This window comes from Acipenser ruthenus, chromosome 9 (genome assembly GCF_902713425.1).
Source record: "Acipenser ruthenus chromosome 9, fAciRut3.2 maternal haplotype, whole genome shotgun sequence".
Lineage (NCBI taxonomy): Eukaryota > Metazoa > Chordata > Actinopteri > Acipenseriformes > Acipenseridae > Acipenser > Acipenser ruthenus.
Window position 1 is genome coordinate 37,778,081 of NC_081197.1, and position 18,112 is coordinate 37,796,192.

General features: G+C 39.8%; 1 protein-coding gene across 2 annotated transcripts in view; it reads left to right on the top strand.

Annotated features, from left to right (window-relative positions):
• The window catches only part of LOC117405271 (interferon alpha/beta receptor 1b-like), a 43,411-nt gene that overhangs the window by 21,984 nt on the left and 3,315 nt on the right, over nucleotides 1-18,112 (top strand). Inside the window, exons 1-7 of one of the 2 annotated variants that reach the window (XM_059029939.1) lie at nucleotides 7,792-7,942; nucleotides 9,647-9,853; nucleotides 12,305-12,422; nucleotides 13,583-13,758; nucleotides 14,358-14,512; nucleotides 15,041-15,203; nucleotides 15,993-16,141. In XM_059029939.1, coding sequence (XP_058885922.1) covers nucleotides 9,799-9,853; nucleotides 12,305-12,422; nucleotides 13,583-13,758; nucleotides 14,358-14,512; nucleotides 15,041-15,203; nucleotides 15,993-16,141 — 816 coding nt within the window. In that variant the 5' untranslated portion in view covers nucleotides 7,792-7,942; nucleotides 9,647-9,798. Of the gene's footprint in view, nucleotides 1-7,791; nucleotides 7,943-9,646; nucleotides 9,854-12,304; nucleotides 12,423-13,582; nucleotides 13,759-14,357; nucleotides 14,513-15,040; nucleotides 15,204-15,992; nucleotides 16,142-18,112 lie in introns of those variants that run through there. The other variant, XM_034923182.2, reaches the window with a different exon arrangement.

Consider the following 18,112-nt stretch of genomic DNA (forward strand, 5'->3'; position numbering starts at 1 on the left):
AAGTTCTGTGGCTGTGGCTGTCACAAGCCAGAGTTCCTGATGCGGATAAGGCCACGCTGCTTCCCGGCAGGTGGCCGCGTTGCTCCCTCCCCGTGCCTCCCCCTGGGGTAGGTTGAGCCACTGGTAAGTCCTCAGACGCGGACTGTCACTAGAAGAGTTCCAGTCCACACACCAGCGTCACAGGAGGCATTTTCAGGGCCAGCGCCCTAAACAGCCATCCCAAACTGCCCCACCTCAGCCTTGGCAGCCCGAGCAGGGCCCCTGAAGGCTGGCGGCCTCAGACCCCCTTTTCAGCACAGTACTGGCGTGCTTGCACCTCAGACTCCTGGGTGCTCGCCACCGTGCAAAATGGGTACATGCTTCAGTTCCGCTTTGGACCTCCTCCCTTTTAAGCTTCCGTGACAGACCCTCTCCAAGCCTCAGTACTTCAGAAGGAAGTGGCCGTCTTGCTGTGCAAGTGAGCCATTTGTCTCGTAGACCCACCTAACACAGAGAGGGGTACTACTCGAGGTATTTTCTGGTACCCAAAAAGGACGTCTGCTTTCGCCCCATCTGTCGGACGACAGAGTTGCAGCTATCCAGGGTTGCCTCTCCCTGTTTCAACAGGGATCGCAGGTCACCCTCCTATTGTGCCAGAAACTATTGGGTCTGATGGCCACAGCCATATTGGCCATTCAGCAAAGGTCTGCTTCGCATGCGCCCACTACAAGCGTGGCTCAGTGTGTTCCACCTCAATGCCAAACATGACAGACACCGTCAGCTGACTGTGTCTCATGTGTGCTCGGCAGCCCTACGCTCTCACCTGCGCAAAGGTGTACGAATGGGAGTAGTGTTGAACTGCCAAGTGATGATGACAGACGCCTCCAACATGGGTTGGGGAGTGGTCTGGGAAGGCAGAGGAGTACGCAGATCCTGGCCAGACCGCTGGACATCCCTGCACATAAATATGCTGGAGTTGCAAGTGGTATCCCTTGCTCTCCACTACTTTCTCTCAGTGCTGAGCGATACGCATGTGATGATCCGGACGGACAACACGACAGTGGTGGTGGATGTCAACCACCAGGGTGGCCTACGGTCCCTGGGGTTGCTTCGCATGGCCTACAGGCTATTGACATGAGCTCAGAGGAACTTACTGTCCCTACGGGCGACGCACATTCTCAGAGTGGTGAACTAGGCAGCAGACCAGCGACTTGGTCCGCATCCGTCAGAGTGGCGACTCCAACCTCAGATAGTGGAGCGCAATTGGGAATGGTTCTGGAAGGCGCAGGTCGATCACTTCGCCTCGGCAGAGATGACGCATTGCCCCCTATGGTACTCCCTCCACCACTTAGGCGGTCCACTTGGTGTAGACGCCCTAATGCACGAATGGCCCAAAGCGTTTTTGTATGCTTTTTTCGAAAAAGTCCGGTTAGAGAAAGTGTCAGTTCTCCTAATGGCGACCAAGTGGCCCAGGAGATTCTGGTTTTTGACCCTGTGCCAGCTGTTGCACGGTCAGCGCTGGGAGATTCCACTTCGCATGGATCTCCTCAGTCAGACAAAAGGCTCTCTTTGGCACCCGGAACCGGATAGGTTCCAGCTATGGGTCTGGCCCCTGAAAGGGACCGCTGGTTAGCCCTAGGGCTATCAGATGTGGTTGTGGGTACGTTGCAGAGCGCAAGGGCAGACTTCACTAGGTTTTTCTATATCTATAAGCTAGAAGCCATGACCCCATATCTTGCCCTATGCCAGTCATCTTACAGTTTCTGCAAGAACTGTTTGATGCTGGTAGGTCACCTTCCACCTTGAAGGTGTATTTAGCAGCTCTCTCTGCTTGCCATGCCCCAGTAGATTCAATGTCTCTGGGTGCGCATTTTTGGCTACCCATTTTCTTAAAGACGCATGGCTATTACGCCCTCCTAGGAGGACTATTCTCCCTGAATGGAGCCAATAATGTTGTACTGGAGGCTCTCACGAAGGCCCCGTTTGAGCCCATACACTCCATATAGCTGAAGTGCCTGTCTATGAAGACAGCCTTCCTCTTGGCTATCACCTCCACTAAGCGGGTCAGTGAGCTGCAGGCGCTGTCGGTGTACAGCTCCTGTATGCGTATTTGGGATGATGGCAGCAGGGTATCACCAACCCTGCTTTCCTCCCCCAAGGTGATCACAGCCTTCCACGTTAATCAGTGGAACTGGAGTCCTTCCATCCACCTCCGTTTGCTTCAACAGAGGATGAGAGATGATTTCCTCTGCCCAGTGTGAGCATTGAGATGCTACGTGCATCGGACAAGAGCTCTGCGTCAATCTGACCAGCTCTTCGTCTATCACGGGACACAGACTCTAGGACAGCCCCTCTCTAAGCAGCATCTGTCACATTGGATTGTGCATACTGTCTCGACTGCATATAATAGTACTGGCTTGCCCCAACCTGGTAGGGTAACCCGCACATCTTGGCTACATCTTGGGCTCTCTTCAGAGGTGCCTCAATGTCTGATATTTGTACTGCAGCTAGCTGGGCTACGCCGTATACTTTCTCCAGGTTCTACCGTCTTAATGTGGTAGACCCTGCCCTGCCTTCTGTAGGCACAAGGGTCCTTGAGGGTGTAAGCTCACACCACTAACCCTGGGGTTATGCGGTCCTGATGCGTCCCTCATATGCTGCCGTTCCTTCTCCCTCGCGACGGCTCTGGTATACAGTATCCCATGCGTAATGTCATTGATGGTCATCTTCGAATTGAAAGGGAACATTAGGTTACTTACCGTAACCCTGGTTCCCTGAAAAAGAAGACGACCACCAACCACGAGGTTGCATCGGTCACCCTCACGGGTTCGATGGAAAAAGAGAAATGGCTTCCTTTGGATGAGAGTTTTATCCCCTCGGTGGGTGGGACCGAGTGCATCATCCCAGGAAGGGGCCTACGGTCAGCTCTGGTATAGAGAGCTCAGCGATACTTACCCAATGGGCAAGCATATCCCATATGTAATGTCATTGGTGGTCGTCTTCTCTTTCAGGGAACCAGGGTTATGGTAAGTAACCTAACGTTTGTCATGCCGTGGTAAGAAACGCAGTTATACATCCATTAAAACAGACGCTTACCTTGTTAATCTACCTTCCTTAACGATTGAATGGCTCTTCTGAGTTCTTACTGAAAACATAAAATGTCACTTTCTACTTGAATCCATACTAAAAAAATCTCAAATTCCAAATACAGTACTAGTATGAGCCTACTAATGGAAATTATTGTGCCTCACTGGCCTTGGCTGTTGCAGTAACAGTTATAAAAGGGCATAGCGAATAAAAAAACAGAACACGACAGAGAAGACGGCACCACTAAAAAGACAGTTTAGAGTACGATTTCTTTGGTTTAATTAAATTAAAATAAGTGTCATACAGAATGTGGACTGGTTCTTACCACTAGAAAAAAGAAACACAGAAAGGTTAGGATTTGTTTATTGAGAAATATATTGACACATGTTAACAGTTAAATATCCTTTATTCTCGACTGTTTAAATGTGGTTCTGTAAGTTACAGAGATTCATTTTTAATGTTTTGCACACAGTTATCATAGCGAAACCAGCTGCTAGGTCAGGACACATTTGTAAATAAACGCTGTCTCTCGCATGACCGTTCTTGGTGCTGATACTATCAGTGATAGGCTGGAACAATGAACCATGCCCTCACATAGCAATGCTTAGTGCTAATTTGTTGAAACACTAAATGACAGCACATACACAGCAATACTAATTTCTTGCAGGCAGTGCAAATTGCTCATTCATAAACTAAAGTTAACGAGAAAAGTTGCCAGTGCGGCCGCACCGCCATCACACCCCTCCCTTGGCATGTGGGGGTGCAGCCGCACTTCCACTTCCCGCGTCCTTGGACAGCTATGCTATCAGGTGTACGTGATAGTCTAACAGTCTCACAGGCATTAGCTGCTGAGACTTCACTTCAAACCCCAGAGAGATGAACCTGCTTTAGATAGACTGCTTGATGCATTATACTTTATTGAGTTCTTTACTACAGGCCTAACTGTTTTCTATTACGTGTTGCTTACTTGCTAAATGTTTATTTACATTTAAAAGAGAGGTATTTGTTTAAAATGTGTTGCCCGGACACTGCCATGTCTGTATTTCAGACAAATGAATACACCACTGTGGCAAAGTGGCTAGTAAGGGGAACAGGTGTAGCGGTGATGCGATGCAGGAGTGACAGGCAGACAACGGTAATCCAGTGAAATGAAGTGCTTTATTTATAATCCCGGTCTGGTGACCGTAAAATAATAAATCCCCGGCTATAAACAACAATGTGTAAAGCGCGGGGATAACAAAACAGGGGACAGTCCCGAACCAAATGCAAAACACAGTCACCAGTCCGGGGTGAGTGCAGACGTGCAGGTGCTTGGTGCAGACACAGTGGGGTGGTGTGTAGTGGTGCTCCGGATAGTGCTGACCCGATTTCGACAGCTCCGGAGGTGCTTTAACTGTCTAAGTGAAAAACACAGAACGTTAACACACAAACACAACATGTAATCTCTTTTTCAATACGAGAGTTCCTCTCTCGCTCCTTCTCTCTCCAGCGTTTACCCAAACGAAGGAAAAGATCAGCATTACCCTGGCCCCTATATGTAATCCTGCATGATATCTAGGTAAACGGTTGCAGCTGCTTTATTACTTGCAGCTGCCCCTCGTTTACCTTTCAAGTCAATACGGTCTTACAACAGAGTCTCGCTTCTTTCCAGGCTGACCCACTTCCCGGTCCCGGAAACGAACTGTCAGGCCAGCCCTTCCAGATACTTCTCCTCCCGTTCTTTAGCGCCCTCACAGGTCGGGAGGAAGATTTATCACCAGAACTCATTGTATTTCTGTCACAACCACAAATAAAAGTTCATTAACAAGTGCTATTTTCATGATCTCTATAGACATCAAAAATGGATTTCAACAAAATAATATCTGTTGGTTCATATATAAATGTAACAGGCAGTGCTGTGTGATGCACTGCTGTTATGGATGCTGTCCCCTATCAGGGAGGGGAGATACATACATATAAACACTAATGCAGATGCGTGCCAGTTTGTGCCTCCCCACCCTCCCTTTCTTTAAATAGGACGGTTTTTCATTAATGCACATTTTACCACATTTTTTCTTTGTGGGAGGATGTTACATCTCCTAGTTAACAAGAAACGAACAAAATAGACATATTTAGAAAACCAGCTGCTGTGCACAGTACACTGTTCTCTCTCAAGCACACGGTGTCTGAAACACTTTCATGGAGAAAACAACCCTGTTTCATTATAATAAAACCACACCTCATACAGCTTGTAGCGCCTACACTTTCTCACGTACTTATTACTCACCCAGCACCACAAACCAATGTGTCATGTAGTGGCCAACCAGCATGTGACCTGAAAGTAGGCTACAGGGGAGAAGAAAAAAAAAACAATCCAACTGACTGAAATTACTCACTTCCTTTTTTCTTTGTTTGTTTGTTTTTGGCTGCTGAATGAAGACTGAAGAATACAACTCAAATCAAAAACTTCATTTCTTTATTTATTCTTTTGTATATGTTTTTCATGAAAATATTTTCTGTCTTTATGCCTCAGCTGTTTTTCAACCCTGACATGTAAGCTGCAATACTTGCATTTTTCGTTTGCATGTATATTGTGAAGTTACAAATGTGCAAAGTCTATTGTAAACCTTCTGTATCGTATTCGTAAATCACAGTAAGAAAATTAGCTCAAAATTTCAAGCTATTTGGCTTTTAAAACTGGGGCAAAACAAACTGGTCTGCTGGGTGGAGTTTTTTTCTTAGTCTTGTGTCTGTAGTATTGAAAAAAAGTTAAAAGTTAATAATCTCTGACACCACACAATCCTTTGCTGGTGATGTGCAGACCCACTTCATACTATGAACACAAGGTAGATATATAGAACATACCAATGTCTAAAACACTGTTGTTAACTATTTTAATATGGTGCACTATACTGTAGTTTTACAAACATGAAATTGCATTTGCTATAAAAGCTTTTATTTTTCAATATAGAATGGTGGATGGCTAACCATGTACAACAGGGGGGTGTTTCCAGCACGAGATTCTGATGATAACAGTTTCCTGTTAAGTCAAGTTGTTACATGTTGCTGCTCTTTTATTTTATTAGATGGCTATAATTTGCTCAAAACAACGTGGTGCAGCAGTTTGTTAGAAAAATTGTATTGTGTAAAATAAATAAAGTACTTCATCTGGTGGTAAACACACTTAGAGAATGATCGGTTATATTGCTTAAAATACAAATATATTTACCAATACAGGCTATTAGTTAAGAGCAGAGATGAGTGTTTTAATTTTGGCACGGGATAAATGAAAGAGTTTATAGCAACACCATTATGTAGTTTATGCTAAAAACGTATGTTATTTGATGTTAAGTAAGCTTCCGATTAGTGACTTACACGTGGAGTTTGTACAAAAAAAAAATTTATTCACTTACCTAAAAAGCAAGAGTGGCAGCGGGACATACCGATTTTTCCCCGGGGCCCATGAAGGCTCTCGGCGGCCCTGTTGATGTGAGAAGATAAGGCTAAGCAGTCTGGCAGCCAGAACTGCTAACCCAGTGATATGCACACTTTATATATAGTAGTGCAGGCTATAGTGGACCTTTTTACATCTACAGGACAGGCTATCCAGGTAACACACCAGACATTGTTTTGCACACATTTTTGAGAGTATCAGAATCTGGGGATATAAAAAGCACCTATCAATTCATCTGAAAACAAGTATGTCCCACTTTTGCATACTATGAAGAGAAGGCCTTGGTGATCTGTTTTTCATGATAGTGAAATAATGCATAAGAATGCTTATGCATAATCAAGCTCATTTTGCAATCTAAACGGCTTAAAATGTATAATTGAACTGAGCTTAATGATCTTCATTCAAGTTTTCTAGTTTACTTTTAAACACAATTTTACCAAACAGACGAAAAACTAACAACACCACTGAGTTGCCTTGGTAAACCAAGAAAGTAGGTTAAAGTGTGCTAAGCTTACAGGAACACTGCTGTTTGATCATACAGATTATTAATATAGGTCAGCTTCTCTCTGTACCTCACAGTCACTTGATGTACTTTCATTTGCATTGCATTGACACGCAAGCAAAGACATTATTTTAAAACAAGACTAGGATGAAGCTGTGCTGGTCCCCACACAAAAATTAAGCTGAAAGCAAATTTTTTAGCCCATTAAATATATGGTGTGAATATACTTTTTTTTTAAATTAAAAACACTTTCTCTCTCTCTGTTTTCTACTCTGTTGTCTCGTTCTCACACTTTCTCCACTGAGAAAGCCACTAACACATTGGCTACGAGACGCCCACAATGTGAACTGATTTTGTTTAGAGTCAAATCAAGACATGCAATGTTTGTTGCTACAACATTAAACAAATCCTGATACTGTATCACCAGGATAGCCCTGTTTTACACCAAGTTATTGAATAACACCCTTGCTTGTAAAGACAGAGGTCTAAGAAATTGATTTTTAAAATGGTGTCATTTAAATTATGACGGAAACCACATGCAATTACTGGCAGGTCCTTGCCTTTTTTGACAGCTATGGATAGATATTTTATTCAGGATTATAATACTTAAAAAAAAAAAAAAAAAAGATTCTTTTTACTGTACTGTGAAAAATCCCCGAATGCTAAAACTACAAGTGTGAGTAAAGATAAGATGTGTGACGGGTGTACGCCCCCACACTTACTTCACTTTTAATCTGATAGGGATTTCCGCATGAGGCAATACAGACTTTAGCTCAGACATAAATATATAACACTAGTTCTGTTACATGAACACCACAGTTCCTGAAGCTGTGGGTAAAGAATACCCAGACGGGCTGGTGTTGATTTGCTGTTGGGTGTCCTGGCTTGAGACACTGGTTAAAGCAGGTGTCAGATTTCATATGAGAAGGCGTACTGGCAAGGTGGGTAGGATGTTACTGTTAGTAGTATTGCAATGGTTAGACTGCCCCACATGGGAAACTGAAGCGGTTATGATCCAGTTTGAAATGGTCTAAACTGTGATCAGACACATTCATTTAACACAGATTTGAATTATACTACAGGGGTTATCGAAATGTAGCATGCTGATATAGCTTCCACTTCATTCTCGATTTGATGGGATAATGATTATTTACAGTACATGGCTGCTTTTTGCTTGTAGAATATGGTGGCAGATACTGTGTACTGTACTTCACCACTAATGCGGCTACATGTATCACACTTTACAGTATCAGTGGCAATATACATTGTCAGATAACATTTTCTGATACCGAATAATCCCTGCTTTAAACTATGTATTGACGAATTCACTCAACTTGCTGTCAAGTAATCTGCCTTTCTTCTAAAACTGGTTGGTCAAAGTTGGCAATTGCAGGGTTTTTATGCTGGAAGCTGGTTCAAAAGATAGATTCAAGGAAAAAAAAATCTTATTTTGACTATAAACATACTCTCTGATGATTAGTTTGAGATTAAATAAAAAATACAGAAAAACAGTTTTGGTAACTGCTGTAATAATTTATAATTGTGTGTTCCTATGTCCAGTATTACTGGTCAGAAACAAACCAAAGATGCTTTTAACATGTATTTTTTTATTTATTTTTTAAAGCTGGTGATTTTGATTTCACACTATAACCTTATATTCACCTTAATGGTATCTGCATAACATTTCAAATTACATTAATTACCTTTTTATGCAGAAAAAACGGGGGGGGGTCTAACTTTAAAATGTCTTTCTAAGATCTAGCCCATGCACCTCAATTTCAATAACTAGGTATGAGCTGTGCCAAACACATGTCATTAGCAAAAAAAAAAAAAAAGATTCTAGCCAGTCCTCCAATAAGTCACAAAATAGAAAAAAATCCTTCCATCTGCCTGGATCTTTAACCATATTTTACCAAACACGTACTGTAGCCTACTGTATGCAGACATCGCGTGTTTCACATGCTACATTAAAAAAAAAAAAAAAAAAAAAAAAAGTGTCTTTAGTCTTTGTTTAAAAGCATCAACCTTCTCTGCACACTCCATATAATGTCTGATAGATTTCACTTTAAAATGAAATATGATACTTTACTGGTAAAGATATAAGACCTGGAGTGATAAGGTGAAATGCTGTTTTGTTTTAACTGAAGCCTATTCATGCACCCTGACTGGAAGACAATTTGGACTAATATTTATGTTTTGTAGTATTATTTTGATTTTCATATCACAGAAACAGGTGCAGATTGCGTTTTAGTGTTAAAATATTATAGGATCCATTGCCTCCTGTATATATTTCGTACTTTTATATTTTTTGTAAATAAATACAAAATTGGTCACACACATAAAAAGTGTTTATCTGCTCAAAATAAATGTGATTTTTAAAGAAGAAATATATTTTGAGTAAACTACCGTATAGCACTACTAAGACTATATACACTACAACAAATGAAATATGGGAGTTAATAATTGGAAGCTGCCTTTTCGCGATTTCTTTTTCCCAGTAAAGATTCTACACACGCGCGCGCGTTGGGCAATGTACAATGCTTTAGTGTTTGAATAATCATTTTAAATAATAATAATAATTAAGATTTATAATGTACAAGCCACTGTTTTAACACTATCATTGTTCGTTTATTTGCCTTAAACAGGGTTCAAAGAAACAGGCCTGGCAAGCTACCAGTGGAAAATCCTGAACTGAGGTGTCAATTGACTGGAAAATAGGAGGAGACAGATCTGGTTGGGACTGCCAAAACAAGATGGAGAACGAAGCAGCAAAGGGAGGCAACTGACAGAACCAAGAATGACTTTAAACATAATTTGCACCTTGGTGTTGATATTAACAGCAACAACACGAGGTAAGGGAATTGTCATGTTTCTATTTTGACGTTTTCTGCTAGTGTCCGGATCGGAAAAAGTCGTTCACAGTCTTTATAGTGCGTACAGTGCTGGTCTGGTTCAAGTCCTTGTAATTTTATGTCATGTCGACTTCCTGTTTTTCTGAAATCACACTTGGTGTACTTGTTGCTAACTATGTATTTACGTAATGGTTTATTATGGACTTAGATACATGGCCAGATATAAATGCCTTTGCAACGTTGAATAGTCAACCACCGTTGTGGTTTGTGGTGCTAGGTGTAGGACATGATTTACATTTTCCAAGAGAGTCAAAATGATATCCCCTGAGGCTCGGCCATTTACAGCACAAGGCGTTCTTACCAGACGATAAAGCCTTCCTCTTTCCATCTCTTGATTAATTATTAAAAGCCATTTGTTATCGCATTCTCTGTCTAATATTAATCTCTGGCTAATATGTGTGCTATTTAATTGTTGTCAGTGGTGTAATGAGTACATTACAGCTGATTGAGATTAGACAAAGTTATGAGGATAAATCCTATACCCTTACAAAAATAATAATGTTTGCCAGAACACACAACTGTTTGCCGTATGATTGCCAGAACATCACACGTTTTCAGTAAACTTGCCACAACAGATTGTTTGCCAGAACGATATACTGTGTATGTTGGTTATGGTATCTAAAACGGGAAAGGAATATTTTAATGTTCAGGTAAATAAATAAATTAAATACTTATTTTAAAAGATGACCATTATTATCCATTAGATCAGTGTCAAACCATTTGGATTAGTATACCACTGAACAAAGTTATTTAGAGCTTGGGCCTCAGAGGAGTGGGGCTTAATGCATGTTCATGGGTGACTAGAATGTGTGTGGGAGTAAAGAGTTTGCAATTGGTTGCCGATATTTCCTGGAAAATAAATGTTTATGATTAAATTTCTTCTACATGGATCATTCATGTTGTACTTTATTTGGCTGATTGGTTGGTGGGATCTGAAACAAAATAACCAAACTGGAAACAAAGGATAAATCGGTCCAGGCACTTAGTAGACCTACTGTAACAAACAATAGTCATTTTAATTTCATACAATATGTATTACTGTGATTTAACCATGTAAATGCATAATGTGACCTAAAGTAGACCACAGTGTGATTTTAGTTTATTATATAAAAGAAAGATTTACTCAGGAAATGTGGGTAAAGGTGTGAAAATGAGATCACTCAATAGGGCAATCTCGATGCAGTAACTGCCCGTCCCTCAGAAGAACAAAATAAAACGTACTGCTATGTGCTAGGCTTCAGAGTCATGTAACAACCACATCACCGCAATGCCCTATAAAGAAACATTTTAAATAAACAATATGTATTTGATGTTTTATAGGGGAAACCAACACCTCTATGTACAGTACTGGCAATTTCTAACACCTACTCAGTTGAATAGAGTAATCATAAGCATGTCTGCAATCAAATGTTTCAATTAAATCAAATCATTTCTAATTACATGGGTCACTAATTCATTTGGATGAATATGTAATCACTGTTGATACTCTCTAAATCTACATTTAGATGTATCAAAGTATAATGCTCCATTGTGTGTGGTTGTTTTGGCTTCGGCAGCCTTTATGTAAAGTTTATTCATAACTATAAAACACTTAATGGTGATACTGTAAGTGTAGTACTACTGAGAGAAAGTTATAGAGTTCAGTGGACGACATTTTGACAAGTCTGTCGACACGTAGTACTTCTGTAAAGTTACTGTGTTCCAAAAGTGTTGCAGGGTGTCTCTGCTTGAAAAAACACATGGATGACGTGGCATTCATTTAATACCAGTACTGTACATACATATTTTCACCTGACACACTTGAAGAAGAACAACTGAAGGATAGTACAGTAACTAAGATCTTCTCACTCTGCTGATTTGTTAGTTTTGCTGAATCAGACAAGTGAAGTGATATAAGAACATTAGAAAGTTTACAAACGAGAGGAGGCCATTCAGCCCATCGTGCTCGTTTGGTTGTTAGTAGCTTATTAATCTCAGAATCTCATCAAGCAGCTTCTTGAAGGATCCCAGGGTGTCAGCTTCAACAACATTACCTCCATAAGTTTACATATCATAGAAGTCAGGCTTATTGGTCTGTAGTTACCTGGTTCAGTATTGTCTCCCTTTTTGTGGATCGATATTACGTTTGCAATTTTCCAGTCTGTCGGTACAACCCCTGTGTCAAGAGACTGTTGCATGATCTTGGTTAGCGGTTTGTAAATAACTTCTTTAATTTCTTTTAGTACTATTGGGATGATCTGATCTGGCCCAGGGGATTTGTTTATTTTAAGAACTCCTAGTCCCTTTAACACTTCTGCCTCTGTTATGCTAAAGTTATTTAAACCTGGATAGGAACAGGTGGAATGTACTGGCCTTTTTTTAACCTTTTTTTTTTTTTTTTTGCACATGCAGGTATTGCGGGGTTGCCAAAACCTCAGAATGTGAAAATTAATTCGATGAATTTGAGAAGTGTGCTGCTTTGGGATCCTGTTAGCAGCAAAGCTACATCTTATGATGTGGAATACAAAGAGTAAGTTTATCAGTATGTGTTGTTTATTAGTCAGTGTAAATGTCACACCCAATCAACCTCTTTATATGTCCAGGGAATCTAAATATATCCTATATAAATATAGTAAAAATTAGGTGCTTGAATCACGAAGCGACTTTCAGGCAACGGTATTGGAAATGGAACATTTAGATTTGAGCAACTTGATAGTAATTGCTTGAAATAGCCAGTGAAGTTTGAAATCTTTTGATATCATTGCTGAACTCTTCACATGTGGCAAAATGCTGGGAATGCCCCTACAACTAAGTGGTTGAAAAGTTTAAGCATCGATCCATCAATACATTGTATCATTTGAACACTATTGATAGTCAAGTCTGTGCATTGTTTATGTGTAAAGGTTTTAAGCAAAGGGATTTTTTGTTTATTATTATTTTCTTTTAATTTGGAATCAGCAATCATTTATTGGTCTACCAAATGTGTTGCCGAAATACTAGTTTCAACTTTTACTAGCAATGTTGCACAGTAATCCACAGCTTCACATTGTATTACTTCTGTTTATTTTTTTGCCGTTTGATAGCGTTGATTTAATTTGCTTTTTTATAGCCTTAGAAAAGTTGTCTGAAAAAAGTTGCATGAAAGTTGCTAGGTGTTTCACTGTTTTTTGGCTGTACAAAAAAGAAATATAATACTGACTTGCTCAAAAACATACAATTTGTGCTGCAGGTTTTGTTCCTCTAGCTCAAAATATTGTAAAAAGGCATCTTTTGTGTATGTTTCTGATATGATTTCTGCACTGTTAATGACAATGTGAGAACTTGATAAAATGTCACCATATGCGTTTGAACAGTGATACCAGGAATAAGGAAGAACCACTACTTAACTTAACTGCTGAAAATACTAATGTACAAAACATGAAGCGAATATATTGTGTTTGTGGACAAAACGTTCACCATATAACAGTATACTCAACATACTACAGATATGGATCAAATTGAACAGGGTTTTTTCATTTGACAATTTTTGCTAATTCAGGTGAAGACAAAATTTAAAGGGTAAATAAAAGGAAGGTCAGGATACTCCCTAAAGTAGGATGCTCAAAACAAGCATGCCCTTTAGAACCTGACACCCCATTCTGAGATGTAACGAAACTCCTGTCATCCATTCTAATACCACTTTCTTTCTAGCATCAGTGTGGATCAGTGGAGCATCATTAAAGAATGTGAATCCACTGACAAGACAGAGTGTGACTTCACTGACAGTATCCGTCACTACGATAGAGTGACCCTGCGAGTGAGAGCACGGAGTGGGAGCAACACCTCTGCATGGGTGGAGACTAAACAATTTTATCCCCTAAGAGATAGTATGAAGCTTTTATATTATTTGCTCACAATAGCTACATCTTTCCACTAGAAACTGGGCTGAGACAGTAAGGTCCATATTGTCCAAAGTGCAATTTGTACCGTTCCTTGTTAAAGGAAAATAAAACAAAAAATTGGTTCAGAACTAGGCCCATTGTCTATTTAGTGCCTTCAATATTAGGTGTCTACTGTACAGTATATTAGAATTTCATGAGGATTCCAAATATTATTTTACTTTTGGCTGAAAATCCTCATAGTCCAGTGCAATGTGCTTTTGTGTTAGTCTTTGCTAATTAAGCACTGCTAATTGTAATTTTGGATGGTTGCAAGGTGCAAAGGTCAATCTTACTGTCTTACAATCTTACTGTGGTGAAGACATATTTGTATTAAGTATGACCCAACCCAACATATAACAACCAGGTTGATTTCAACAGTTTCAACAAATTTGAAAAATTCTCATCAAGATCAATTCACTATTCATTTGTAACAATGCATCACGTACTATGTCTGAGATGACAGCTGTCTTGCCTGTTGACAAAGGTCATGTGAACAAATAAAGAAGGATCTGATTCAACTCTCTTGTGTTTATTTTGTCTGTCAGCTGACTTAGGACCACCAATCGTGAAGTTGGAAGTAGAGGCCGGTGTGCTGTATGTTTCCATCTCTGACCCCCTGGAAAACAGCACAAACCAATCACTGAAGTTCTACTATAGACAGCTCAAGTACCAGGTTACCTACTGGAAGAAACATGAAAAAGTAAACTTTCAGAGTGTATTTATTTAATTACATTTATTTTATTTTGACCATTTGCTGTAGGTTTCTTGCCAAACTGAGTTATTAAAACAAACACCTCAATTACAACTAGGGATGCTAATAGTTTAGAGTTTAAACATTGAAACGATTTCCAGATGTTTAACCATTGTCTTTTGCATGTCCGATATAGAGACCAGCTCTAATGTGTATTGAGTAGATGTGAACAGTGTAAGGTTATTTATTCACATAGCTTTTTTTTCTAGGTACGCATAAATGTTGTGCGCATGTAGTCCCTCACACAGTGATGTTGCAGTGCTCGAATGGAGGGCTTTCAGTTAAAATGTTTAGTAATTAAACACAATCTAACTTCCCTAATCAGAAATTACAGCATTAGCAACTTTAACTACTCTATCATGAGATGAGACTAGTACTAGAAAGGAAACTTGATTTTAGTCAAACAAAGCAAACAGAAAAATCTTTGACTGTTGTGTTACAATGTCTCTCTGTTCCTTTGTTTTATTTTGATGACAGAGGACAGAGTTGGATCCTAGTCCAAATACATCAGTCAAACTGGAAGAGCTAGAACCCGGTGCGATGTACTGCGTGGAGGTGAAAACTGTTGAGGACTATTACCATAACAATAAAAAAGTCGGCAAACCAAGCAAAGTTGACTGCAAATACATTTATGATAATGGTATGAATTTAGACATATCTCTGTATCTATTGTTTTAGGTAAAACTTAATGTAAATATTTACCGGTACCTTGTTAAAGAGCAAGTAGCGGGGTTCCAAAATATATAGCGTTATACATCCCCATGTGTTGCTACAACTGTTTAAATAATGTACCTGTCATTTTTTCTTTTCATTAACATTGTGACAACTTTTTACACAGTATGTTTTCAAAGCTCTTTTGAGACTGTCCACTCTAGTGCACTGATAGTGTAAGGGTTATTGCCTACATTGTCAAAACAGGTAACACAGCAATAACGATCCATGATGAGGTACGAAAGAGAAATGCCGTAGCATTTTTTTGTGTGTGTGTGTGTTGTGGCTTGTTAACAACAAAAATAAAAATTACAGGTGTGTTATTTAAACAGCTATAGCAACATGTGGGAGGTGTAACGCTATATTTTTCAGAACCCCGCTACTTACTCTTTATGCTAAGGGAAGCTTGTACTGCATACATTTGCAAATCCACCACAGCCAGTACAACAGGTACTATCTCATAAACCATTAAACAGCAATATTTTCAAAATCTAACTGCACCCTTAACTTTGAACTGCGACAATATTAGGGGTCACTTTTTGGTTTCCACATAATATAGACTTGGTACACAACTGTATTCTGTGATTCTATTGGTCATTGTGGTCACATGTTTTTTTAATACCGATAGCTGGGGCATGTATAATAACACTGTATCCACCTGGCAGCTGATGGCTTAGGAATCATTTGTCTGTCAATTGTGCTTCTTTTTTCTCTCTAGATCCAACAAAAGTGGTTGTCTTTGTGGTGCTGAGTGCAGTCGTTATCTCTCTTTTTGTAATTGGATGCTTCTTCCTCGTGCGCTACACCCCTGGATACATCAAGGATTTGCTGCATCCAGCCTGGAATGTCCCCGAACACATAGCAGAGGTAAAGGACACTGTTTTATTAATATTTATGTGTTTATTTTCCCTCTGGGGAGGCTGTTTGACAGTCTGTCCATAAAATTGTGCATTTCTAGAGCGCATGCAAATATGATAAAACTTGTTTAGGAAATTCTGTTACACCCATTTTAGACCAGTAACTTTTCTGATATAGTAAACACGTTATCATGAATGCATATATTTTGAGCAAGCCACCTAATACTGTGCATTATTAACTCGTCCTCAAGGAGGTGTAGTGAAAATTACAACTCGAAACGACAGACTGCTAGTGCAGTCTAGGAGAAATAATGCAACTCAGTACAACATCCTTGGGTATGCCCCTATAGAGTTTTTACATAACTTATTTCTGTATTATACAATGAAACTAAGGTAAGAAATGAGCTATAGTAAGGTTGTGTTTTTGCGGAGTTGCTTAATGCTGAAAAATAAACTGCATGAACTACTGCATGAAGTAAAATTAAAGGAGACTGAAATAGTCTGTCATTCTGAGGCTGGAAAGCCCCTATGGAAACACAGTCTTGGCTTTTGACAGGGGAATCCCTTCTGGTCTGTTTTTTTTTTTTTTGTAAATTATTATAGTCCAGAATAATGTAGGACTGAAGCATTGTACATGGGTTAAAAAAAAAAAAAACACCACTCACTGTGCATGTTTTATGTTAATTACATGTTATTGCATAGGACATGAAATGGCGATGTTTCGGTTATTTTAAAAGCCAATCGAACCCACCGAGGATGCCTCTTTATTGTGTATGCTGTGCAACTGTCACAAAATAAAACCTGATCAACACACTATTTGTAGTAAATCTACTGCTAATAATAATCTATATTCCATGTGTTTAAACTAGCCTGAAAGGTGGTGTTGATATAGATGGATACTCAGTAATACAGTGCAGTCCGTTTAAGATTCACACCTGTCCCAGGTGTTTTGATTCTTATAAGCGGATGATTCTTAAAAGCAGACCGATATGATTACTGTAGTGCAGAATCAAACTTGGTATGAGAATGATAAGAGCTTGTTCCCTGGCTGCAGTGTAATGGGTTGAACACTAGATGTTATGAGTTCCCGCATGTATGCACGCCCACGAAAAATCCACAGCTGCTTTCCATAACGAATTATGGATAATAGTCAATTGGTTAACTGCTTGTTAAAGTTAATGACACGTCGATTAGAAATGGCTTAGCCGATAGCTTTGTGATGGGGGAACAGAGGCGTAAGAAAGCAGAAGCAACAAAAAGAAACGAAAACTCGAGTAAAAGATCTAGTGCTTGTTCCACACAAAGTACTGTTAGTTAGTGCTCCAGCTGAGAGCTAAGTTTATTTTGTGTGTTTTATTAGCGGTTGTTTCGCCACTGCAGGGTAAGAAAAATAAAACCAACACCGGTTTAAAACTGTAAATCAAGACTCCAGCCTGCCACTCTGTCGCATTACAATTAGCAAAAGCATGCCATCAGCAGTTTAAATACAGTATACAGATGTCAATGGTGCTCAGTCATTGAGAACAATACATCAAAACAAGTCCTCGTGGGTAAGCAGCTTATTCTATGACCACGGTTATGTTTACTCAAGACTGCAGAATCCTATTTTACAACAGTATGCTTGAGAAGCGATCGTCTCGTGATGGTACCTAGTTTAACTGCCGTACAGTGTTACGTGTAATGGCCTTTTAATTAAAATGACATCACAGTACAGTATTTTACTGTCAGGACTACCCCTGCATTTAAGCATCTATGGCTTACTTATTTTCTGTTGCAATGCAAATCTTAGTTTTTCATTAAGCAGAGATGCAAAGCTCTGCATCCAAATTAAGGTTTTGGTAGTTTCAAATGTGTCATCATAACAACGATGTCCCAAGTTCCATATGCAAGTTCATAACCCCTCAGCTCCAAGCTAGTGCCATTGGAAGCCAACATTGTTACTTTTTCCTTTAGATCAATCCTCAGAGAATGCACAATTGAA